Here is a 24,111-nt window from a genome sequence, read left to right as displayed (position 1 = left end):
ACACCTCAACGTAGGATACAGTTGTTTATTGGTAAAGCATCAATTTCAAATTGCTACTTTAAAAGTGTACCTACACGCCCTTTTCCCCATGGAAAGCTTTATGCTCAAAACTTGAGATGCATTTATCTGAACAGGCTTGTCAAGACCACAGATCGACGCCCCAGAGCTATTCGTATGCGACAAGATATCTACATGCTTTATACTGATAGCGACAATCAAGGCCACAGCCAGCGCGACAGTCCACTAAAACCGCTGTCAAGTCATTCATCAGTCGTGATACGTCACACTCCAGACCTTGTACCCCGTCACCGGCCCGCTCTGCATAGTTTCCATCGTCAAGGATCCACGGGTGTCCACATCAATATACTGATCCCGATCGACATATTGCAAGGTATACCCGCGACCGTTGCCGAGGAATTTCAACCGCAGTGCGGCTGCGTCTGCGGACTTGTCCGTGGGAATGAGGGTTCCACGCGGCCCGATCCATCGTCCATCCACGGCGCTGGAGATATTGAAGATCCCACTCTCCTCGTCGTTGGTGTAGTGGACTACCCACCGTTGGGACTTGCTCCCATGGTCAGACGTTGTAGGGCTGAGGGTCAGATGGTCTTTTTGGCCCCGGTTCGTCAATGCTGCGCCGGCTTTTTCGAAAACCAGGTAGCGGCCCTCGGTCAGATAGCCCACGCACTCCTTGAAGCCTTCTTCAAACCAGAGCGCCTCGGTTATGTTATCCTGCTGGCCATATGGGACGGGTGGGCGCTGGGTGGCATGGCGCGATTGACATTGTGCTGAGCCAATGTAGTCGCCCTTGTCGTTGGTGGCAGGAGTCTCGGCCTCTGGAAGATTAGGGAGAGAGTAATCAGGCTGCCTTGGTAAGTCTTACTGCTGACAGCGCCACAGGACACATTAGGAGAAACCTACATTGTCTAGGTCCAATGCGTTGACCAAGTTGGACATATGGGATCGCCGCCACGGAACCATTTCGTTGGTTTGGATGTTCCCATAGCCGCGAGCGGCAAGCCACTTTTCAAGGAACAAGATTTGAGAGTTGTGATCTGCTCGCTCGGTAAAGACACGGTTTCCTCGGGTCCAGGGAGAGATCATGTAGAAAGGCACCCGAAAACCTAGACCACACAAAGTCAGAGTCACAAGAGAATCATGTCAGTCGAGCATCCACTCACCAGGTCCTACAAAAATATCGCCGAACAAGCCCGTGGGGTCTTTCATCCATTCACCCGGGGTGTTTTCTGGAGAATGAAATGGAGTGACATGGTCTCCGAACCCACCGGTTTCTGTGACCCAGTCAGTATGTTTTGATCTGGAATGTTGGCGATATCCCATTCTCACCGTCATAGCTAATCATCAACAGCGTCGAGCGGTATTGTGGGCTGTTAATGACGGCATCGACCACTTTCTTCTGCAGCCACGCGCCATCCTTGGGCTGGTATGGCGGGTGCTCCGACAGCTCAGCCGGGCCAACAATGAAGCTGACCTCCGGCAGGGTACCATTGGCAGCCCGCTTGTAGAAGGTGTCAAGGCCCACCGTGGTCATGCCCTTTTTTGTGAGGGGGGAGCTCTTGGGGGCCTTTTGGTATTGCTCGAACCAGGCCAGTGGGTTATCATCAAAGTTGTTCTTATCCTGATATACCTGCCAGGATACTCCGGCATCTTCATAGAATTCGAAAATGGTCTTCCACTTCAGCGGGTAACAGTTTATATTGTTTTTCTCACAGCCTGGCCATTTGATCCTGTCAGCTCACTGTTACAACAGGAAGGCCGACAATACATACCTGGCACCTCGTTGTTGTCGATGTACACACCTCCCTGGTCCGATCTCTGGGGGCTTCCCGGTACATTCACCGAGCCACTAACCAGCGTCACTCGGTTAGGGTTGGTGGAGGTAATCTGGCCCTCCTGGTACATGTCGCCCGAGGTCCAGCCTTCGGCGAGAGCAAACTGGACAGGAATGTCGTCCCGCTTCAAATACCCCCAACTCCATGGCGTATTGTTACGTGCCCAGTGGTTGTTCAACCCATGGTTGAGCGCCGCTTGGTTGTCCTGGTAGCCATTGTCGCCGGCTGCCATGCACTGGATGGCATCGAACCAGTCACCACCTTTATACCCCAAGTACCAGGGCAGCAAGGTGTTGGTCTTGTCGGACATTCCAGGGTCGACCTGTCTGGGATGGCTTCAGAAAATGATTTTCGCCAATGTGTTTTTTTCATACTTACTGGTACCAGATGGGCCGGTTGTCGTTGACTTGGACATTGGGGTCATTGAATCCTCGGACTCCGGCCATGGTCCCGAAATACTTGGGACAATGTCAGTCCTATTCATCTACTCCTTCTCCCTTGGCATGTAAACGACTTACCGAGTCCCAGGACCGGTTCTCTTGCATAAAGATCACCACATGTTCAATGTCTTTCAGAGACCCCGCAGAGACAGTGCTTCCCAACAGCGCGCCCAGAAGAATCACCCGTTGCAGCGCCATGATTGAACAAAAGGGATGAGCAGGGCGGACAGTCTCTTAGGGCCCGGAAATGAAAGAGAAACCAGCACTACTTAAGACTTGCAACCGGGCCCGACCCATCTGCAAGTCGCCGGAAACCCCAATCACACGCTGAAAAGGAAACATGCCGCCGTGGAGAACATAGACATCGGCACCTTCCAAGGTTCCATTGAGACCACAGGGATAGACAGGCACGATGGTGCATTCTCTCCAATCTGCGCGGCGAGTTGCCCCACGTGAAGCTTGTCTCGCCGCTCGACCGTGGAACCGCGCCTGCTGTTTGGTGCGGATACACAAATTACCTTTTTGGGCTATCTGATAGGTTCTTGCCGTGCATCAGTTTGCCAAAGTAGGAAAGGGTTGAGGGTTGTCGCAAAGATGGTCCTTGCGTGTGGATGCACGGCATAGCGCATATCCCTGGTTCTCCTCCACATTCCCCTCGCCTCCCGCAAGGGCCCAGCATGTCGATGTCATCGGTTATATCGTCGTCCGAAACCCTATAGGGAGCATGTCTGGGAAACAACCTCGGATCTCTGGCTAACATCATGGAACGACAGAGTAGTCAGAGACGGAGGACTTCTCTCCGTCAGTCGAGACACGCCTTCCCGATAACAACAGACCGGCATTCTTATCGGCCATGGCCCATGCTAAGCTGGTCGCTGGTAGCATGTCTGCTGATTGTGCTGGCATATCTCTTCCGACCGCCGAGCATACCACCTCTAGGGCATTGGGTGTCTCCGGCTTCCCATCCACACTGGGAGCTACATGATACCATCGCGCCCCGTCCACGGATCGAGCTTCACCCCGAGGATCATGTGTACCGCCCAGCACATACACAGTATCTGGACTGGCGCATCACTTCTGGTGATCGCAGACCAGATGGCGTGCTCAAGCAGGTTTATTTGATTAACAGTGGGTGGCCACATTCCCTGGTCGACACAGACAAGAACTCACAGTAGTAGAACTCTTTCCCGGTCCGACAATTGAAGCTCGCTCGGGTGATACGCTGATCATTTCGGTCACCAATGCCCTCCCAGAAGAGGCTGTTGCTCTTCATTGGCACGGCCTGCATATATCCAGTGAGTTAATGTCATCTTCGAGGCCCAAATTCTTCGATCTAATACGCACAGATGCCATGGACGGGGCAGCAGGCGTGTCGCAATGTCTCATCGCCCCCGGTAACCAGTTTGTCTACAATGTCACCATTCCCTCCCATCAAAGTGGCACGTTCTGGTATCATGCCCATTCTGGTGTTGCGCGGGCGGACGGACTGTACGGTGGTCTGGTGGTTCATGCCCCGGCTTCAAAGTCAGCTGTACGCGGATTAATGTCTCAAAGTCGCATTGATTCCCATCGGTTCGCCTATGATAAGGAGCTTCTGCTTCTGATTGGTGACTGGTACCACCGGCAAGCAACAGACGTCCTCGCATGGTACATTTTGCCAGGCTCTTATGGGAACGAGGTACAGTTCAATGTTTCTTGACCACAGGATGAAGATAAATTGACTCAAATTTCTGGTACTAGCCAGTTCCTGACTCTCTCTTGATCAATGGAGCCGGCCATTTTGACTGCTCAATGGCGGTCCCAGCTCGTCCAGTGGATTGCATTAACCAGCAGCTCAATCCATCATTTCTTGACCTCGATCGTGATACAACCTACAGAATCCGTGTAGTCAACACTGGGTATGAGATTTCCCGTTCAAGCGTGACAGATAATGACTGACCAGATGGGTAGGGCTATTGCGGGAATATCTCTTGTATTTGAACGCGAGCAACTAGATCTCATCCAGGTGGACAGTGTCGACGTGGAGCTTTCTAGGGAGAAAGGCATCAACTCTATTGGCACTCTGTTCCCTGGACAGCGCATGGACTTTGTCCTTCGCCCGCCACAAGGATCTGGTAAACAATCCTCCATGACCGTACAACTGGACCAAGAGTATGACAACACGCCTTATAAATTTGAGTATTAAAGCGAAGATAAATAGCTAATTGTCACCAGGTGCTTCAAATATATTAACCCAGCTTTGACTCCGGATCAAATGATCCCCATCAACTACGAGACTCCTTCACTCTCGGATGCCCCCGAGACATACCCAAATGTGCGGCACCACATCAACATCGAAGAGGTGCCATCCGCGGCCTCCCTGCTTCAGCATCTGCCAATAAAGGCGCAACAGACCCATGTGGTCTACACTAAGATCCAAAAAATGGCGAGAAACCACAATGTTCCATTTGGGTATTTCAACCACACCACATGGAAACCCCAGAAAGACCCGGCTGTGCCACTTGTCAGTCTCCCGAGAGGCAAATGGGATGAAAATCAATTTGCCTTTACAACGGGACCAGAATCTGCGTGGGTAGACCTCGTCGTGAACAATCTTGACGAGGGACCCCATCCATTCCACCTGGTAGGTCTATAACTTCTCTCATGGCGCTTCCTTTGCTGATCTGTATTTCTTCAGCACGGTCACCACTTTTATGTTCTTGCAGTCCACGAAGCCGATGTGGGCTGGGGATCGTTCAATCCGTTCGTTGATGCTGTTCCTCCCGGCCAAGTGCCTGCAGAGGCGCAGCCGGACATGCGTAGCTCAAAAAATGGCGAAAATCATCCCAGCATATTCTATCCTTACGACCTCACCCACGCATTTCTCCGCGACAACGTCCATATTCCCAGCCGCGGCTTTGCTGTCCTCCGCTTCCATGCCAATAACCCGGGCGTGTGGATGTTTCACTGCCATATTCTGTGGCATCTCGCTACGGGTATGGCGATGCTTATTGATGTACAAGGTGATCCGACGGGACTAGCTGCGCACGATGCATCTTTATTCTCCGCAGACGGAGGAGGATCGTGCTCGGTTCCTTGATCAGCGAGAACTGCATCCATGGTTTGCGTGGCGTCATTCTTCCCCCTTCGGGGTTTAAATACCATGAATTAGACAAGGAATCACATTCCCAAGATAATAGAATCAGCAAACTCGAACGACTAGTCGTCGATGCACGGGCAACAATCACTACGTCGGGGCCCCCCAAGGCCACCAAAATAGCACCCCCAGTCCGGCCGAACCGCCTTGTTCTGTATCCTGCTAACCTACTCGGCTTGGATAGAGCTCGTCGAGATGCTCGTTACGAAATGATCAAGATTGTGCAAGAAGTGAGTCCTCTTCTCCTAAAGCTAAGGTTGCGGCAGGGTGTTGGCCCCGAAAGAACCGATTGCCTGACGTGATTTACTTTCCTTAGGCTGATGCCGTTACGCAAGATCCCCAGGTTGCGGTTGGTATATCTCGAACTACCATGTTCCTGTCGCCAATCGTTTTCAACCTTCTTGTACCAGTGAGTAACAATGAAATCGCTCGGCTCCGTGAAGATGACAAGCTAACGTCGCGAAGCATGTCGGACTGTCCCCTAGCCCGAGCAAACTAGAACTGGAGGTCATAGAAATTGTGAAACAGCTCGAAGACTCCCAAGAGAAAGAAAAGGTAGCGGCCATGGAACACGCCGAGGCTATAAACACAAAGGAGCTAGAGCACAAAGTGGAATTGGCCAAGGTCAAGAACGAGCTCACAGAGGCATACAGTCAGATTTCCAGACTCCAGCCCATTGCAAAAAGTGGGAAACCCACGAAAAAAAAAAAAAGACTGGAACAGGAAGCAGAAAAGAAGCGCCAGGAAGAAGAAGCTGAAAAGCAAAACCTGGCCGATGCGGCCCGTCGGATTGTGGAAAAGCGGGAAAGTAAAATGGCAACATATAAATCCCAACTGAACGCCTTGCAAGAAAAAGACACGCAAGCTAAAGAATATTTCACAAAGATCCAGGAAGAATTGGAAGAGGCACAGGCCAGAATTACCACCCTGGATCAAGCCGCGAGTCAACACTCCGGAACCATCTCCGAGTTAAAGAAAAAGAAGGCAGAGTTCGAAAGAAAGTACGTAGGCATTTCTAAACAGAAGGAGAGCGCTGCCCAGGCATTTGAGAAGACCAACCAGACAGTTTCAGACCTAAACTGTGAGGTGCAGGATCTCAAAGACCAACTTTGCGAGAATGAGAGCCGCAACAATGCTCTGGAAAGCAGGAGCGATATCTTCGCCGGTATCCCCGACGATATCAACTTCTCTGGCATTGTGAGGTTGTCACCAGAACTGGAAAAGTCCGTCGAGCATTGCAAGCAATAGGCTCCTCGGTGGCGTCTTGGTGTGATTGCAGGCAATATGGACAGTAGCCTTGACAAAGGCACCGTCTGTAACCAGCTACCAAGTGCTCCCAATGGTCAACTGCCAATTGCTATTGCCATCCAGCAGCTAAACAGAGGGGATACGATGCACTCTATTGAAGTGGCATGGACCAGTGCTTCAACAGATGCGGTGAACTGGATTTGTAACCACAAGCAAAGTCAAACAGTTTATCTCCAAAAGGATGAACGGATTATCAAAACTGAGATTCAAGGGGGTGGTACTCCAAATTTTGGGACTACATTGTGGCACATCGACACTCTGTTTTTTGAGACTGGCTCGAGGCCGGACGCTGGGATTCCAGGCTGATGAGAGGAATCCATGCTCTCAAAAACGCTTTGGCTGGACAGAATTTGCGCCTGACAGTCTTCAAGGATTTGGGGGTCAGTATGGTGAGTTGCGGAACACACTGAGTCGTCTGGGGCCAGTGTGGTCAAACAGCTAGATAGATAGACATGGGGAGACGTGTATATAGGTATCTTTCATATCCAAGTATTTACCTCAATGGGCTAGACAAATGTCACGTTGTAAGGAGCAGAGGGAAAGATATAAATATAAGGCTTGTGCCATTGGTCTTTTTAAATGTTTTTTTTTTCTTGTTCTTTCTCTTCTTTTTGCTCACTATGGCCATCATATCCAACCTCCCCCTGAACCCCATCCAAATATCGCTCGAGAATTTGGCTTCAACAGGAACTCATGTCTTCATCCCATGGTCCAACTACCTTATTCAGCTCGATGCGGGATTCACGTCTCGAAAAAGCCAAGATGGCAACCCGTTCGAAGTCCCCTGCGCCTTTGCCAACTGGGCACGGGACAGTATCCCCATTTGCTACATTAATGACAATGGTCTTCGGGGTAGCGAGCTCAGCACCGTTTCCTCCAGCCACATTGTTTCGTCGGAGCATCTGAGTGTGTCCCTTGGCGCCTCTGTTGGCTGGCGCTTTGCAGGGGCCTCTGCCGTTGGGTCATACGACAAGGCTGTTTCGGACAACACAGACGTGAGAGAATGTCCTTTTTTTTTCTTTGGGAAATGCAGTTTGCTGACAACCCTGGTAGACATCCAAGACCTCTATCATAGCCTCTGTCCGGCTCGGCAAAGTGATACTAGCGGAAGAACCACCACTTTCTCGCGCAGCATTGGAATTGCTGTCTTTTCGAGACCCGATCAGTAAAAGATTGGCTCTCCACCGTTTCCACGAAACATACGGCGACTACTATGTGGCGGGTCTTCGGCTTGGTGGCGATAGCTGTGTTTTCGCATCCATCAACCAGAAGAACCGGCGTGATTCTGAGAAATACAATGTCAAGGCCGAGGCACGACTTCTCGTCCTTTCAGCCGCTACGACTTGGAACAAAGATATCGTAAAGGAACATTTCAAGGTATCGGTCCAGTTCGCTGGATACGATAACCTCTTCAACAAATCCGAGGTGATCGGCCCGGGAGGTTCGTGCCTCGAGGTCAATCAATTGGCGTTGAAGTATCGAAACGCAGGGCAGCAGATGACGCATCGGGCGGTCTATGTGGCGAGCGAGTTTGGATTTCGGCCTGATATGTCTGGGATGAGCGTGATATCGATGCGGCCGAGTCGAAGTGCATCTGTGAGTCGGGGCTGGTCATTGAGGTGATCCTCGAGCCTTATACTTCGCACCGGCAGTTTTCTTCGAGAATATATCAACATGCAACCAAGTAAAAGGTATCCCTGGGTCATCGCTGTCTATACTATGTTCTTTAGACTAAGTTTGAAGTCTATGAATTCATACCAAGGACTTTACTTGTAAAATTTCAAGTTTATAACCCTCTACACTTTTCATTCCTTTCTTTCTTCTTGTCTTTTCTGCCCTCTTTTCTCATCTTCTTCTTATTGCTCTTCATGCTTGAATTACGGCAGTAGATGGTATGAGCTGGCTAGAGGGTACACCGTGCTCCCCCCCAGGGTCGGATGTTTCCCTCTCAAAAAACATCATTCTCACTATGTCGTACTCCGTCAGCATCACCAGCACCATCTTCGTCGCGCCCTCGGCGTCCGCCCCATCTGCACCCTAGCAGTCAACGCTAACAACTGCGGATCGTGTTAAAGGCAGAGACCCGACCCCCCCTCCACATCTTGGTCGAGCCTACTGGTCCCAATGTCCCCCGGCCTGCCGCCGAGAGCCTGAATCACGGCTACGTCGTGTTTGTCCTGCCGCCCCCGTACGAGAACCTTTCCCTTTTGCCTTCTCCCTCCCTGCGTCCTGTGTTCGCGCCTGGCTGGATACTATTGACCACGGGACTGGGATCGTCCTTTCTGGGGGCAAGACATATGGCGTCGCATCCAATGCCGATCTCCACATGGTCAAAGTGGCCAATGTCAAGAAGGGCGAGGAAACTGACAAGACCAAGCTCAAAATCCAGCCCTTTGCTATCTAGGATGCATGCAATCATGTAATACACCATGCCATACCATGTCGACGAAAAGACAAGACAGGGCGGTAGTAAAACTTTTCTTTTGGTGAGTTACTTCTCAATGTTCAAGGGAGCAATATACGAATAGCATGGGATACGACTGGAAAGAAAGCAGTGTTTACGAAAGAACAGGAATTCTTTGATATGACCAGAGACTGATGTAATAGTGAATGCTGGACTCAACGGTAGCCCTAGAGGCAGGGCTACCAAAACCACTCAACTGATCTGGAAATGCTTGGCCCTCGGCCTTCGACAATGATTTTGGATAGGAAGTCCGAATAATACAAGTCTTAAAATACAGTTCATTCCTCACAGCTTCCATCAGGGCCAGGTGACTTGATCTATGCATTAGAGAATCATAAAGATAAGAAGATGGAGTGGATGAGGTGCCAGCCAGACGGCACAGACCAAAACCTAACGCCTCGAAAAAGATATTACAAAGAGGGCTTTTATCAAGCCCCAGCAAAAGCCATGAGAGTTGTACAAAGCCAGGGAGCAATACCAGCTTCGCCATCCCCAAAAACGCCTAGGTAGAAAGAAAGAGTCTTCTGGACATACACAGTGCGTAGGGGTTTCAGGTCGCGGTGGCCCACTCGACAACCTCCAAAGCGCACATAACAAGGATGAGGGTTGAAGGAAGGATCCTGTAGAAGATTCAATTGTTAGCTATGATCCTGGTTAGGGGCCAATAAGTCCCAAACAAAGAGAACTCACCAGACAACATAGCTCTGGAACAATAGCTTGGACATGGCGCCGACGTAAACATTGTTGATCTGGCAGATCTGGGCCAGCTGCAGCGCAGACGGGGCGCCAGTAAGCAAGAAGCAAACGATGATAAAGATAGGGTCGTCGAGGATGCTGACGGGGACGAATTTAGCGAACAGGGCGAGCAGCGGCGCCATGATGAGAGTGGGCAGGAGCATGCGGGCAAGGAGCGAGGCAATGATAAGCTTGCGCTCTTCGCTGGGATGCTGCATGTCGGCCAGGGCTTCTTCGGAGAGGGTGTTCCGAGCGAGGTTGGCACCCAGCACTACCAGAATCAGCGGCACTGCGACCTGGCCGTTCTGTTCAATGGCACGGGTGACTGAGTTGCGCACGAATGTACCCTCGTCGAAGAAGAGCCGTTGCAACCACGGCACGGACGCAACCACGATTGATACCAGCATCGCCCACAGCGGTGGGTTCATGAAATCCCAGAGACCGTGGAAGAAGCGCCGCACGCCGCGCGTGGTCTTCGATAATCCCTTCTGAACCTTAGTGGGGAGGCGTGCATACAGTGCCTCGGTCCGTGCATCCCATGCCCGTGCAAAACTGGCCTGCAGGCCACGGAATGATGTCTTGCGTCGCTGAATGAAGGTCTGCTTCCCAGCCTGTGCTTGTTGCGCGCTGACCTCCACATCCGGGAACGAGAGCATGTCACCCCGCGAGCTTTGGCGTGGAAGAAATGGGCCTCGTGGGGGCGGACCGATTACCGAAGGTGGTTCATCGGGCACATTGTCTTCGTCGGCGGCATCGTCCGTGTGGACCGAGGACACTTTCGAGTACGCGTAGGCACGGGTCGACACGGGGGTCTGGTCACCGGACTGGAACTCATTGGCGTGCGGTCCATGAGCCACACGATCGAGATCGTCTGAGCTGCGCGTGCGAACCAGGGGCTCGTCCGGATCTGTCTGCATCGGATTGTCACTGTAGCGGGCCTGGCCCTGTTCGATGCGCGAGTGACCAGTCGTCTCGCGGTCTTCATCCTCCAAGTAATGGGCCTTGGGCGCCAAAAGAACGTGGTACCCCCAGCTCCAGCGCACGAGTTGACCCAGTTGTTGGAAGATCAGGAGGTACAGGATACCCCGTGCCGCCACCTCGTCATTATTGTCGTTGGGGATTTGATCCCAGTGGAGGCCTTGAAGCGTCTGAGAGAGCGAGACGACGAGCGAGATTGGCAGGGAATTGGAATTGCCAAATACCTGCCAGGAAGAAAGAGTCAGAGTCAACCGACGACCAGGTCTTGCTCATCCCAAGGGGTCACATACCGCCATGGCCGCCACAAAGTTGGCTTGGCGTTTCTTGAACCGACAGCATCTTGTGACGACAAAGGCACAGGCATACGAGACGAATGTCTGCACAATGAAGATCACGGGAATAATCGCCAGGTCCGTCAGCTTTTCGGCCGTCAACTGCGATCCAAGCTTGATAAAGACTGCTCGAGTGGTCAGTGCCGATCGTAGGGATGAGTTTACCAGAGCGTCTGGAAGGAGAGTCCTCCATACCAAGACAAGGCGTGAACAATGTCACATTGAGATTCGCGACGAATTTCTGAGCTTCGGCATCGAACATGCCCTGGCGCGCAGCGATGTACCCGGGAAGGCTGACGCAAACGACTTCTAGAACAGCTTCAAAGACGAGCAGCACTAGATGGAAGAACGAGGGATGGCTGGCGTGGGCATTGGCGACAAAGACGCGATCGACGTCCAACGGTACCTGTGGAACGGCATCCTGAAAAGATCGGGGCGCAGTAAAAATGGCCATCGGGGAAGATGGAGGATGATGGGGGAGAAGAAAGGGAGCGTTCCGTTATCAAGTCCGCCATCGACCCCACAACACGGAGCTTTCATTCCAATCTGACATCGTGATGGCGCAATTGCCAAGTAGCCCCTGGCGTCGTACTATGCTGATTGCTGTGCGCAGCAACCGGTCTGGATCGCGATCGAGCCAAGATTTCCCATGTCTCGCAGTTCAATGGCCTGTTGCCATCGCGGTGGGAACTGTGACGCAAGCGACACTTCCAAGTTCCATTGGTAGTGGCTGATTCGGTCCGTGCGGTGGAACTGGGGAGATTCGATCGACACTGACGTAGACCTGAAGATAAGATACAAGATACAAGGTATTGGTGCTTTTCCAGAATACAAAGTGGTATAATACAGAGAAAATATCCAATGCGCCCGCTGCAAAACCGCAAGGCGCAAACAAAAAACCAAAAGGCCGTGTAACCGCTCATTCTCCAACAACCCCCAGCTTTTCGCCCACTTTGACCCGCTGGCCTTTTTCAATGCTCCATGTCCACCCGCTACTTTGGTTCTGGTCCGGCCAGCCCGCATCGAAGGATTTGCGAGCTGCCAGCGGTGCCTCAAAAACGAGCACAATCGAGCTGCCAAGCTGGAACCCGCCCATCTCTTCTCCACGCTGGAGGGGGTGTCCACCGAGGGTTCGACTGGCATGGCGATAGGTAGCTTCGACAAACCCTGGATACTGCTCTCCCCGCTTGGCTGCCAAGGCTGCTGCCAAGTCCGCAGCGGTGTCGGTCAAAAGACTGTTGGTTCGCAGCTCCGAATCAAAGTTGATCTTGATGGATCCAACGTTGGTCGCCCCCACCGGCGTGTAACTAAAGAATCCCCACCGCCAGCGTCCGAGGAGAGCAACGCGCTCGTTGAGGGTGAAGAGGCCTGGCAGATGCCGTTGCAGATATGGAGACACCGAGTATAGTTCACCCGCAAAGTGACGACGGCTCTCGACAACCCAGGGTGTGGGCGAGTGGAAGCGATGGTAATCGCCCGGCGCTAAGTAGATCACCACGTAGAACAATGCATGATTGGCAGCTTTCTTAGGGGCATACCACGGAGTGCCATCGCCACGGGCCAGTTCCTCCTGCACCTGAATCTCGGAGGTCGCCTTGGATGCCACGGACGCATCTAACGAAGCCCGCCGTTGAGCGGGTGCCCCGGGCTCGCCGGACAGAAGAGTAGGCAGGGTGTATGATATGCCGTTCATGCGAGCAAACTCCTCATGAGCAGCCATATTCTCGACATCTTTCTGGGTCGGTTCCGAGGGTTGGTCGACAAGTCGCTTGGAATGGTCGGCGTGCGCCGGTGTGGCTGCACCCAACAGGGCATCCAAGTTATAGGTCATCCCCTTGACCTGCTCGACCTCACCCCGTTCGATCATTCCAAACTGTAGGATTCGACCATCCGCAGGAGACAAGAGCGCGTGAGGATCGGGATCGAGTGGCCGAACGCCGGGCTTCAGCTTGCGATAGAAGAAGGCCGCCAGGTTTGGGTAGGTGTGCAGGTCGGGCTCCGCCACCTCATTGAGGTTGACGCCAAAGAACCACGAGTATAACTTGAACCCCGGCACCCGGAAATAGTAGGGAAGCTCGATTTCGTTGAACTGGCCCCATAGTCGCGACATGGCCTTCAGGGGTAATGTCGACATGATCTGCACCTGCCAGGAGCCCGTGGGCACGATGCGCGGACGACGCGGTGGTCGTTTTCCGTTCTCCCATTCTTCCTCATCGGTATCCCGGGACAGACGGTCGCGTTCCGCGCGTTGTGTCTTGTAGAAATGGAGCAATCCCAGCAGCCCGATCCCGAGTCCGACCGGGATCGGATACCACTCCACCTTGGTATTCCGCAGAGCAAATCGTAGCCGTGATCCAAAGCTTCCTCGAGCATGATGGTCATGATTGTTGTGATGGTTTTCTTTGCGGTATTGCCTCCAGGACTTGGAGGAGAATTGGCGCACGCTGGCCTGGTGGCGGGCCGTGGCCCGGAACGAAAGAACCTCCATCGAGGCCACCTGAGTCCCAGGAAAATGGTAATGCAATCCAGGGGATATTAAGAGGCGCTTGGCCATAGTGCTGTTGTCTTAGTCCATGGACCCGATCACCCTCGAGCGGAACCAGGAACAAGTCCCGGCATCAAAAAAAAGTCACGGGCAAGCACCTCGGGACCGATCCACCGCCGGCCACACCGCCTGGCAGAACCATGGTAGGCACGTGGCTTAATTCATCTGGTCTCTTGTTGTTGTTCTCTTCTCTTCTCTATGCTTGTGCATCTTAATATTTCATCCTAATTTAGATATACAATTGCAACTGGGCAGATGCTGTGTTGAATTTTGTTGTGGTATTAGGTCCGCGAAACCATTTACTCGACCCCATCTCTTATCTCCCGACTCTCGCCTTGACACCAGATCTCTCCACCCAACCCTTTGGTCTCCTCTCTTTCTCTTTTCCATTTGCCAATCCTCGAGGTCATATCAGAACCTCTTACAGGGATATCCTTTCCTCGAGATTTCAGAGGAGATACTATCCTGGCTGCGTCGCCCAGCCCATTGACTGAGCTATGCACGCATAGGCGTCCACGTCACGAATAGCTTCCCTTGAAGATCTGCAGAAATGACGACAGATGCGCCAGCAGCCATGGATGCCAATGAGAGTCTGAGAATGATCACCCTTCATGTTCTTTGTCCATCGCTTCCTTCTCCCAACCGTTTCACCTTCAGAGACTTGTCGCTTTCGGCCACTATTGGACAGCTCAAAGACAAAATAGCACAGTCCATCCCAGGTCGACCTACGCCAGAAAACCAGAGATTGATCTACAGTGGAAGACGTCTCCCCAATGATGATGCGACGCTCCAGGAGGTCTTTGAACCTGCAGAGGTTAGTGTGGCCATGAATCATCGACATGCCAACTGACTAACCCTATTTCAAGGCCTCCGAATACTCCCTGCATCTCGTCCTCCCACCAGTGCCAGCACCTACAGTGTCATCTGCCTCTGTTTCGAACATGTCGACTCTAACCAATCAAAACTTATTCGGACAACGAAACTCATTCCAGTCATCCACTGGTGCGGCGCCATCCACGTTGGCCCAGGCAGCTGAAGGAATCCGGTATCGCGGACAGGCAACCTCGACCAGAACAAATAGTACAGCACAGAGAAGCTTTCCAGAATCACTTCAACATTTGTTGAATGAGCGGCCTACTTTTGGGCATCCGCACAATGAAACAAATTCATCACGCCGAATCAATACTGGAGCCTCGCATGAAAACTTGGGCACCACTTCGCTGCTATCTAGTCACAATAACACGCAAACTGCGGCACCTTCAACTACTTCATTCGGGTCTACGATGACTTCGGTCCCAAGTTTCTCCTCGCTCGGCTACAGCACTTTCCCCGCACGACCCCCCACTCCAAGCGATGAACGCGAAATCCTTAATACTGCGCTCTGGCAGATTGTTGATTTCGAGAATGACTTGCACCGGGGTGCCATGCCATTGATTGAGCGAGTCATTCACATACGAACCCAGCTGCTGGAACTTCAAGACCGTCGTGTTCGAACCCGCTCCCGAACCTCAGGCGAGGTTGAATCGCTTCTCTCGCGAATCCTCAACATTTACCAGCGAGCCGACCAGATTCAAACTCAGACAGCCCAGATGCCTTCTCTAAACTTCAACCGGCTGTCCGAAAGATCCAATTTTTACTCTCCCCCACACCCCTTGTTCATGGTGACATCGCCGAACGGGTACCAAGGTCTGGTCACGCCCCCAAATACACAGAACTACGTTCCTTCCTCAGTTTCCGTGCCATCACCCGCGGTACAGCAGCCCCAAGCAGTGCCTCTTGACGGAACCACTCCTGGTCCCGCCGCTGCACCCGAAGCACCCGCCAACCCCAATGCCGCAGCCATCGAAAATGCCGTCCGCCGAGCGGCGCTGAACCAGCCGCGACGCAACAACAACAACAACAACAATGCCGAGCAGCCTGGCCTAGCCCATCACATGCGGCGCATCTGGCTTTTCGTCCGCCTGTATTTCTTCTGTTACATGATCAGCGAGCCGGGAACCTGGACGCGTATTTTCTTTGTCAGCCTTTCTCTTCTCGCGGCGCTCTTCTCCGATACCGACGTTCCGCAGCAGCTGCTCAGCACAATCGTCGGCCCAGTTCAGCGCCATCTTGAAAACCTCGTCCAGCCTGCGCAGCAGCCCGCTCCGGCTGCTGCAGACCCGAATGCCGGCGGGCCGGCCAATGAACTCTGGACCCAGCTCCGTCGCGTCGAGCGCTGGCTCGTGCTCCTGCTCGCAAGCCTGGTTCCAGGCATCGGAGAACGCCAGGTCGAGGCTCGCAACGCAGCCGAGGCTGCTCAAAATGCCGAACGTGCGCGCCAGGAAGAGCAGGCGCGTGAGCGCGATGACCAGGCTGCCAATGCCGCCAACGACGCCAATGCTCCCCCGCAGCCTGATCCCTCGACCAACCAACCCCCTCCTGAACAGGCTGGGCTCCCTGAGCGCGCCCATTAATCTTTTCCACGATACCCCCAGTGAGCACTGAGAGAGCCTAGGCGATTCAGCCACATAGTGATCTCATCTGCATTTCTTTTTCTCTTCCCCATCACGTTCCTCCTAGCGCTAGCGACTTGTCGAATTTATCTTCTCGAGACACCAGACATGCCCATTCACGAAATCAGGTCACGTAGCTGCCATACTTTTTGACATCTATTCCACCTGGATCTTTCTGTTATCTGGCTCGAATCATGTATGGGGGTATTGTGTGTATGTTCGTGTAGGAATCAATAAAATTGAACTCTACCATCGAGTCATCCCATTTCAATTTAGTGCATGCCCAAAAGACTACTATACGAGGCGCTCCCACAAATATAATCCTCTCAGCCGGAGGTTATTCCAATTCCCATGGACTTCATCTTGTAGTTATGACCTCCAATCAGCACTATAGAGAGCCATTCCAACGAGTCTTTGGTACTATCCACGTCGCAACCACACTCGTTCTATATACATTTGTATATTCATGATGCTGGCTATTTGGTCTACACTAAGTCCCATAAACTCTCCTTCATATAGGGCTATGCATCACACGTTAAAGTAAAATGGCCCGCCCGAGTACACGCCTCATCCACAGCGCACTCATAGCTTGGTATCGGATCGACTAGCTTCCAACATCGACATTGTGCGCGCCGGCGGTTCCGAGGGCAGCGCCATAGGACCCGTGTCGAAGGATTCCTCGCCATTAAAATGCCTGCCGGTGGTAAACATTAGCGTTTGCTTGGCAGAGAATAGCATAGGAAATGAAAGCATAGAAATGAAAATGGAAGGCAAGAAAGAAAGAAAGAGAAACACTCACCATCCACGCTCCGCACCTCCACTCAAAAAACTGCAATCTCCATTCGCGACACAATCCCATCCCCCTCCAACACCCCGTCCACCGCGCCACCCGGGGACACGGGACGTAGCACGAATAAGCCTCGTACCCTCGGCCAGGGGACTCTCCTCACCATTATCAGCACTCGCAGTTGGCTCCCCTCCCGTATTTTGTTCCTCTTCCGAAGAAGAAGTTATACCAACCCGTCGACGCCGAAACGTACTCAATGCCGCCGTAAACACATTGAAGTCCTCCTCAGAACTATCCTCCGGCATGCGCCCCGTCAAAACACGGCCCACGGCAATCAGCGGCGCAGCATGCGAGCAGATCAGAATGGATTTGCTAGTCCGCTGCGCAGGAGGGACGGTCGACTCCAGCGCAGAGATCTCGGCGTCGATGTCGGCGATGATCCCGGCTAGGGCGGTGGCGAGGCGGTTGTGCAGTTGGGCAATGGTTTCGCCGCGCGTTGAGGGGAGGAGGAGGGGTGTGTAGAGTGTTTCTGGGGAGGGGGGGAGCAGGGTAGGGAAGTGGGTGTGCATGGTTGAGGGGGTTGGGTGGGAGGGGTGGTTGAAGAAGGTTGTTGGACCGAACCATTCTCTGTGTGGATTTTTAGTGTGAGATTCATATACCAATGGATGTACGGTGTCGATATATCAATATCGACTTGAATACAACAAACGGGTAGGTTATGGGAATGTCGTTCAACGACTACTTAGTACTCACCCAAGCCCATTTTCAAGCCTCACATTCAACTCCGCATGTCGGTCAACCAACCCAACACCGCCAGACTCAGCCACATCTCCTCCGCCAGTTCGCTCCTGGTGCTGCTTCTTCAGTGTCTCCACCGAAGGCTGGATCGTCTGCAGACACCGGTAGAACGGGCTAGAGTAGACGCGAAACGGCTTCGGGTTGAAGTCCGCGCTGCCGATATGCGCTGCCAACTCATGGGACTGGCGCACGCCGTGCGAGGTCAGCGCGGGATCGGCTGGATTCCCGGTGGGGGTTGGGAATTGAGGTTTGTAGGTGCCGGTGCGGAGGTCGATGGTCCAGTTGAGGCGGTGCTGTCATATGAAGGTTAGCTTGGGTTATTAACAGGAATGGAAAGCAATCATTCATGTCATTCCAAACTTACACCATGACGAGTGAGGTATATTGTATCTAACGGCATGGTTGTAGCAGCATGTTATGAAGATCTCGTCGGTAGTCGATAGATTTGGCTTGCGGGGGAGGGCAGAATACTTTAGGCGGTGAAACCGAGCCTCGGTTCGGCTGTACTACGACTGGCCCATTGAAGAGACCAAGAAAAAAGGAGGGCCGTGATATCAGAGCCAACCAGAATCACTAGCATTGATTACGAGCATGTACTCTGCGAAACAAGCCAAGAAAGGGTATATCCACCGCTACTCGAGACTAGGTTACATTCCCAGCACCCGATCAACATGCCATGCGAAACCAGTTAACCAACAGAACTTTTTTTCCTTTCAGGGTTTTTTTTGTGCGACTCCCTCTAGTAGAAGAAGCCGAGGAGCTTGCCAGCAACGTGCTTGCGGCGAGCCTCCTCGTGGTCCATGATACCGGCCGAGGTGGTCAGGACGACGTAGCCGAACTGACGCGAGGGCAGCAGCTGGGTAGCCCACTTCTCGAGGTCACGGAGCTGGACGGGGTAGCGGGGGTTGATGACACCGCACTTGTTGAGACTGAAAAGAAGTTAGTCAACAGCACAGTAAATATGGAAGGAGACAAAAGAACGTACCGGCCGTTCAGCTGGATGACGATCTTGCCGGAGCGGTGGTCGTCGACCTCCTCGAACTCGCCAATGTAGCCTGCCAAAGAAAGAATGTCAACATGTTGCGAAGATTTAAAAGTCGCCAAATACAGAAACAAGAGCCATGACAGCGCCTCGGAAACATGTAAGATCTCCGCGAATGATTTCAATATATCGGGCACTTAAAAGGCAGACGTCGTGGGTGGTTGAGACCGGCCGCCTAGTTATCAACCCGAACAAGTCCCCCTCAATCCTCGTATAATTTGGAATATAAAGCAAAGAAAGAAAGAAAGAAAGAAAGAAAGATATACAATAAAATAAAAGCACAATTCAAGGAAAGTCGAACATACCGTGCTTCTGCATGACAGTGAGGAACTTGACGATGACCTTGGAGCTAGGTCGGACGAGGACCTGGCGCTTGCCGGCCTTCTCGGCGTTGTTCATCGCGTTGAGCGTGTCATTGAGAACGGAGGTCTTGACCATTTTGGCGGTGGGCGACGAAGTTGTCGAGATTCTCAAATCGATTGGACGAATGGAAAAATGGATATGAGGTATCTGTTCGACGAAGGCGCAGCCGAACGAACCTCCGTTTGGATTGCAACCAGCACGCACACAATACACAGGAAACAACACTGAGATTTTACACCCAACAGTGATGGCCGTGGTAGTGGCGGCGGAGCGTCCCAGATGGGGTCGTTCAGGAAGGCCGGTAAAGTCAGCCACCAGTAGTCTTCGAGCGCAAAGAGTGCCCCCCTTTCTCAATGAAGAAAAAAATGGGAGTTCTTCAGCCCGTGCCGGGATGGGAGAAGCGTATCATCATGGAACTGTCTATTCCCCCCCCGACCGCGGGTCGTTTCCAATCCACGCAGTCGCAGGGGCAAAAAAAAGAAAAGGAAAAGAACCAAGGTGATTGCTCTCCCAGACTAGCTGAGAGGCTGTTGAAAGGGGCGAAGGGCGAGATACATACCTCGAGCGAATGGTCCGTCGGGGGTCGATGGAGTGGCGTGTCGAGGGAAGAAATCGGCGTGGTGAAGATCTTTGCGGTTTGGCTTTCGCTGACTGTGCGCCCTTAGGGTTGGGGAGCTCCACAGCCCTTATCCACTGTGGTCACGTGTAGATATCTCCACATAATGTATTTGCCTGAGGCATCAATGACGAACGAAATGTTGATGGTTTTTAATTGCATTTTATATTCATAACCTTCGCTCAAATATCTTGTAGAATAATAAAAAGTTACATAGAAATGGAATATCGTCACGTATAGCCTCCTATACAGGGCATTCCAAATGGGGTGGCTTAGGGGTATTTGGGAGAGCGGAATATACGATGGAAAAAGGATAACTCAGGACAGCTTTTTTTTTTTCATGACAATGACTCTTTTTCAGGGGAGACACGGTTCAAGGGGGATACAAGATCAGGGGATACATGAGTTGGGGATACATAAGGGGGTACATGAATGCTTGGGGCTACATGAATGCTATAGGATGCGAAGGGGACGGGGAGGGGGAGGGGGAGGGGGAGGGGGAGGGTCTTGTCTAATTAAAAACGACGTAGGAAATTCAGGAAGTGGAAGGGAAAAGGGTTGTAACAAGGCCACGAGGGGAAGGGGAACTGGCTTTCATTCAGGGGGTGGTCATCAGGGGGGTAAGATTGGGGGTAGCGAGGGCCAACAAAGGGTAAGGGGTTAATGGAGGCTGAGGCCAAACGTTTGAAGATCAGGGAATTCTCCAGGGCTGGGGATGAAAAGGGAAGGAGGAATTTGGCTGACAAGACAGAGAAACAGGCCCGCCAGCGGCAATGCAGACAGGTTCTCCACTTACCTTCACGACACCGAGTTGACGTAAGAACTCCTGGTCACCGCACAGTCCAGTCAAAACCGTTGCTCGCAGGGAGTTCCTGGCCTTTTCGCACCACTGCCAGTCCTTCTCAGAGAGACAAGCGGGGTGTCGCTGAAAAGAAGGCGGACCATGGCAGCCGTGTTATCAATGGCATTACAGTAATCGGGGAATTTATGCCATGGCAGTGCTTAGGTTGACCTGGCGCTTCACCTGTTCACGGGTCCAGCGAGCAGTTTCAATTGTGCGCGGGCTGTACTGTCTGGTCGTGCGAGTCTCTCGAATCAGGCTGGTGACCCATTCATTGCGGAAGTATGCAGCAAGTTCGCCGTTGGGGAAGGCATCGGCAAGGTCACTGTGGAAATTAGCATGGTGATTCACAAGTCTAAAATGTGTGCCAGAACATACCCAATAACACCCATCGAGGAGCGCATAAGGCCCTCGCTACGATTGCCCTCCTGGGAAATGTTGTGCAAAAGCTGGAAGATAGACTCAACGAACGGCTGGAGTTGAACAACTGCAATCCCATTAGCAAACCATAGGCGTAGAATGCAACCAGGCGGTAACTTACTCTGAGGCTTGCCCTTGTAAGTGAGGAGGATACCACCCCAGGCATCCATGATACCTTCACGGAGAGAAACAATGTAATCCACCATGTCATACGGAAGGTCAGAACTGGTGGTCACAACAGAGGCCTGCTGGAGGACCGTGCCAACAGTAGACAGGTAAGTGTCGAAATTAGTTCCAATCGCCTGGGCGATGTCACCAAAGGTCTCCAGAATAGCCGGCTTGAGTTGGTTCGAGGAAGTCTTCCGGGAGAGTTAGCACACGAGATTTTCGCCAGCGTCATCAAAACGGTGATCTTACCCGGAGGGTGCTAAGCAGGAGGTTCATGAAGGTATCACAGTACGGCTGGACCTTCTCGTTCAAGGCACGCGAGATATCGCTAACCAAGCCAATGGCCATGGAGCAGAGACCAGGCTCGTCCTGGTTGCCCAATGCATTGTAGAGGAAGGGGGTGAATGAATCCATGTACTTAATGAAATCCTCATCAAGAGCGTTGGCAATAGCACCGATGGTGGCGAAAACCACGTCGGGCACGCTAGACTTGGCACCGACGGTCGACAGAACCTGGAGCAGAACGCTCATGATACGGTCGGCCTGCGGCTTGATCTCAGCCTCGAAACGCTGGACGATAGCCTGTGGAAGTCTAGTTAGCTTCGTGTCTCAACAACAACCATATGGATCAACCTACCAGAACCACACTGATCAGACTAGTTTGCATCTCCTCCAAAAGGATACGGTCCTCCGCGCTGACAACCTGTTGCTGCATAGGAATCGTGTGCTCGAGACGCTGGATAATCACATCCGAGAGCGTCGCAATCATGGGCAGGCTATCATTGGCAGAGTTGAGGACAAAGGAGTTGAGGACCTCGTATCCCGCAGTGCGGAGCTGGTTGTCGGCATCCTGTCTGTTCAAAGGGTTAGAGCCAGAAAACTTATGTAAATTATATTTACAGGAAACATACCTCTCAGTGACCTGAAGAAGCGACTTCACGCTGTCCTCAAAGTGCCTCGACAGAGGGTTGGTCTGCGAGCCAGCATCGCCGGCGAACCGATCTGCAACATTCATAAGAGCCCAGCAGCAAGAGCTGGCAATCTTGGGGGTACTCGCGAGGCCGTTGAAGAGGCAGGAAATAAGCGGGTGCAGGTGCACATCGGGGTCCAGAACCTCGGGGCAGCAATCACATACGCGACCCAGGGCATAGGCAGTAGAGTCTCGGACCTGGACGGAAGAGTCTTCCATCATACCAAGAAGCACCGACAACGCCTGCTTGATCAAAGGCTCCAGCACACGAGGCTCAGGGCCATCCATGATAGCACCAAAGGCAGCAACAGCAGCATCCCGATGGCGCCAGTCCGCGTTGCGAATGTTCTCCTCAACGAATGCCACGACGGGGGGATTACATCACCCTGTACGCACTGGGCGTAGAGCTGCAGCGCTTGGTAGGAAGCACGAGAGACGTTGTACTCATCATCACCAGCGTCCTCATCTTGTCGGCACATTGCCTGGAGCAAAACCGGGACGACCTCTCGGGTAGCCACGCGGGCGAAACCGAAGAACGGACGAAGCTCAATACCCTCCTGTTGGGCCTAGATACCAAAAGACAGCAGATTTAGTGGGTTTGCTACATTAAGAGCCACTTTGAATCTCCATGTCACTTACCTCAGCGTTGTCATCTTCGATGGCAATCTCCTCTTCGCAAACGGTGCACCAGAACTCGATAGCCAACTTTGCGACTTCCTCTTCCTCGCTCTTCATACCCATGATGCTCAGGCCAAACAGGGCCTTCTCCATGTAGAAGCGCATCTTCTCATAGTAGGCACCCATGATACGGTTCAAACAGCCGAACGCGCCAGCTTGCACGCTGATATCCTCGGCCTGAGTCGCCTCGCAGACCACCTGCATAATGTAATTCCGCTCTCCCTCGTTATCCATGTTGGAGCGCACGAAATCGACGGCATCACTAAGCGCGGCAATGGCAGCGTTACGGACGTTCATGTTCTGCTCCTCGCGTCGGGCACCCTGCACGACCGCGGTCAGGATAGCGTTGGAATGCGCGGCCAAGCTCTGGCGGAGGTCTGGATCTTGCGACTCGCAAATGAAACCGATGGTGGTCAAAGAGGACTGCTTCAGGGCGTCGGAGCCGCTCGCCACATTTTGGACGAGAATGCCCATCAAGTCAGGCCACTCATTGCGCGGCAGCTCGATCGCAGCAATCGAAACGATGAGGGTCGCGGCGGCATTCCCAGCTCGGGTGTCGGGCGAATGCAAGGTTTTGAGCGCAAGCTCCTTAACCTGCGCCTTGGTCTCGGTGTTGATCTGCTGAACCCATCGAAGCTGCACCTCCCGCAGCTTGGCCTGGTCTCGGAAAGTAAAGGCGTTCTTCAAGGCGATACCAGCAGCAACACGGGCCTGGGCGGGGCTGGTCTCGTTGGCCAGCTCCTGGCCAAGGGTGACGAGATATCCGGCCTATCGAAATACAGCGAAGGGTCATTAGCACAAGTATTCGAAGCCACCACGGAGCAGAATATAACACAAAATCGCAGGGGATAAACATACGAAGTCGACCTCCGCGGCGTGGGCGAGTTGCTGCTCGGCATTGGTACGTTCCGCCGCATCTGGGAGTAGAAAAGACGGTCAGCGAGGGGCTGTCACTTAATTTTTCTTTCATCGTCTTCCTTCTCAGGGTGATGTAGTCCGTGCGACCATCACCTGGGATCAACAACAAAACTAAATCCAAGCTTACCTGGTGCGAGGGTGCTCTGCAACACCTGACGAGCATCCATAGTGGCTGCACAGAAGGCAAGGGTGGTCGAGAAGAGATGTGGGGGAAAAGGGAAGGGGAA

The 24,111-nt window shown here is 52.7% G+C and overlaps 11 protein-coding genes across 11 annotated transcripts; 5 read left to right on the top strand and 6 right to left on the bottom strand.

The window, feature by feature from the left end:
• Positions 1–267: 267 nt before the first annotated feature.
• NUU61_006143 (nonhemolytic phospholipases C family protein) lies at positions 268–2,491 on the bottom strand (the record flags this gene model as incomplete). The annotated part of the gene is made up of 7 exons (XM_056656671.1): positions 268–864; positions 922–1,124; positions 1,182–1,292; positions 1,348–1,734; positions 1,791–2,179; positions 2,232–2,311; positions 2,372–2,491. The coding sequence occupies 7 exons, from the start codon at positions 2,489–2,491 to the stop codon at positions 268–270; spliced, it is 1,887 nt and encodes a 628-aa protein (XP_056509471.1).
• A 563-nt stretch (positions 2,492–3,054) lies between these two features.
• On the top strand, positions 3,055–5,372 carry NUU61_006142 (uncharacterized protein; the record flags this gene model as incomplete). The annotated part of the gene is made up of 7 exons (XM_056656670.1): positions 3,055–3,421; positions 3,472–3,588; positions 3,640–3,971; positions 4,034–4,191; positions 4,244–4,444; positions 4,508–4,916; positions 4,971–5,372. 7 exons carry the CDS (start codon positions 3,055–3,057, stop codon positions 5,370–5,372), a joined length of 1,986 nt encoding a protein of 661 aa, XP_056509470.1.
• Positions 5,373–5,993: 621 nt separating this feature from the next.
• On the top strand, positions 5,994–6,677 carry NUU61_006141 (uncharacterized protein; the record flags this gene model as incomplete). The annotated part of the gene is made up of 1 exon (XM_056656669.1): positions 5,994–6,677. The coding sequence occupies one exon, from the start codon at positions 5,994–5,996 to the stop codon at positions 6,675–6,677; it is 684 nt and encodes a 227-aa protein (XP_056509469.1).
• A 680-nt stretch (positions 6,678–7,357) lies between these two features.
• NUU61_006140 (uncharacterized protein) lies at positions 7,358–8,360 on the top strand (the record flags this gene model as incomplete). Its single annotated transcript, XM_056656668.1, has 2 exons — positions 7,358–7,742; positions 7,870–8,360. The coding sequence occupies 2 exons, from the start codon at positions 7,358–7,360 to the stop codon at positions 8,358–8,360; spliced, it is 876 nt and encodes a 291-aa protein (XP_056509468.1).
• Positions 8,361–8,706: 346 nt separating this feature from the next.
• Positions 8,707–9,141, top strand: NUU61_006139 (uncharacterized protein; the record flags this gene model as incomplete). Its single annotated transcript, XM_056656667.1, has 2 exons — positions 8,707–8,756; positions 8,817–9,141. 2 exons carry the CDS (start codon positions 8,707–8,709, stop codon positions 9,139–9,141), a joined length of 375 nt encoding a protein of 124 aa, XP_056509467.1.
• A 610-nt stretch (positions 9,142–9,751) lies between these two features.
• NUU61_006138 (Auxin Efflux Carrier superfamily) lies at positions 9,752–11,700 on the bottom strand (the record flags this gene model as incomplete). Its single annotated transcript, XM_056656666.1, has 4 exons — positions 9,752–9,821; positions 9,892–11,138; positions 11,205–11,371; positions 11,442–11,700. 4 exons carry the CDS (start codon positions 11,698–11,700, stop codon positions 9,752–9,754), a joined length of 1,743 nt encoding a protein of 580 aa, XP_056509466.1.
• Positions 11,701–12,165: 465 nt separating this feature from the next.
• NUU61_006137 (phosphatidylserine decarboxylase 1) lies at positions 12,166–13,800 on the bottom strand (the record flags this gene model as incomplete). Its single annotated transcript, XM_056656665.1, has 1 exon — positions 12,166–13,800. One exon carries the CDS (start codon positions 13,798–13,800, stop codon positions 12,166–12,168), a length of 1,635 nt encoding a protein of 544 aa, XP_056509465.1.
• Positions 13,801–14,341: 541 nt separating this feature from the next.
• NUU61_006136 (uncharacterized protein) lies at positions 14,342–16,244 on the top strand (the record flags this gene model as incomplete). Its single annotated transcript, XM_056656664.1, has 2 exons — positions 14,342–14,605; positions 14,658–16,244. The coding sequence occupies 2 exons, from the start codon at positions 14,342–14,344 to the stop codon at positions 16,242–16,244; spliced, it is 1,851 nt and encodes a 616-aa protein (XP_056509464.1).
• Positions 16,245–16,865: 621 nt separating this feature from the next.
• NUU61_006135 (uncharacterized protein) lies at positions 16,866–18,268 on the bottom strand (the record flags this gene model as incomplete). The annotated part of the gene is made up of 4 exons (XM_056656663.1): positions 16,866–16,977; positions 17,083–17,697; positions 17,824–18,161; positions 18,233–18,268. 4 exons carry the CDS (start codon positions 18,266–18,268, stop codon positions 16,866–16,868), a joined length of 1,101 nt encoding a protein of 366 aa, XP_056509463.1.
• A 319-nt stretch (positions 18,269–18,587) lies between these two features.
• NUU61_006134 (40S ribosomal protein uS8) lies at positions 18,588–19,348 on the bottom strand (the record flags this gene model as incomplete). The annotated part of the gene is made up of 3 exons (XM_056656662.1): positions 18,588–18,797; positions 18,854–18,923; positions 19,216–19,348. 3 exons carry the CDS (start codon positions 19,346–19,348, stop codon positions 18,608–18,610), a joined length of 393 nt encoding a protein of 130 aa, XP_056509462.1. The 3' UTR covers positions 18,588–18,607.
• Positions 19,349–20,874: 1,526 nt separating this feature from the next.
• Positions 20,875–24,051, bottom strand: NUU61_006133 (karyopherin beta; the record flags this gene model as incomplete). Its single annotated transcript, XM_056656661.1, has 10 exons — positions 20,875–21,055; positions 21,109–21,217; positions 21,272–21,509; positions 21,568–21,900; positions 21,956–22,172; positions 22,230–22,639; positions 22,681–22,854; positions 22,928–23,734; positions 23,825–23,883; positions 24,012–24,051. 10 exons carry the CDS (start codon positions 24,049–24,051, stop codon positions 20,875–20,877), a joined length of 2,568 nt encoding a protein of 855 aa, XP_056509461.1.
• Positions 24,052–24,111: the final 60 nt, after the last annotated feature.

The sequence above is a fragment of the Penicillium alfredii genome (genome assembly GCF_028826965.1).
Source record: "Penicillium alfredii strain IBT 34128 chromosome Unknown utg000009l_segment0_segment0, whole genome shotgun sequence".
NCBI classification, from domain to species: domain Eukaryota; kingdom Fungi; phylum Ascomycota; class Eurotiomycetes; order Eurotiales; family Aspergillaceae; genus Penicillium; species Penicillium alfredii.
Note: the sequence above shows the minus strand (reverse complement) of the source record. Positions and strands in the feature narration are given on the sequence as shown.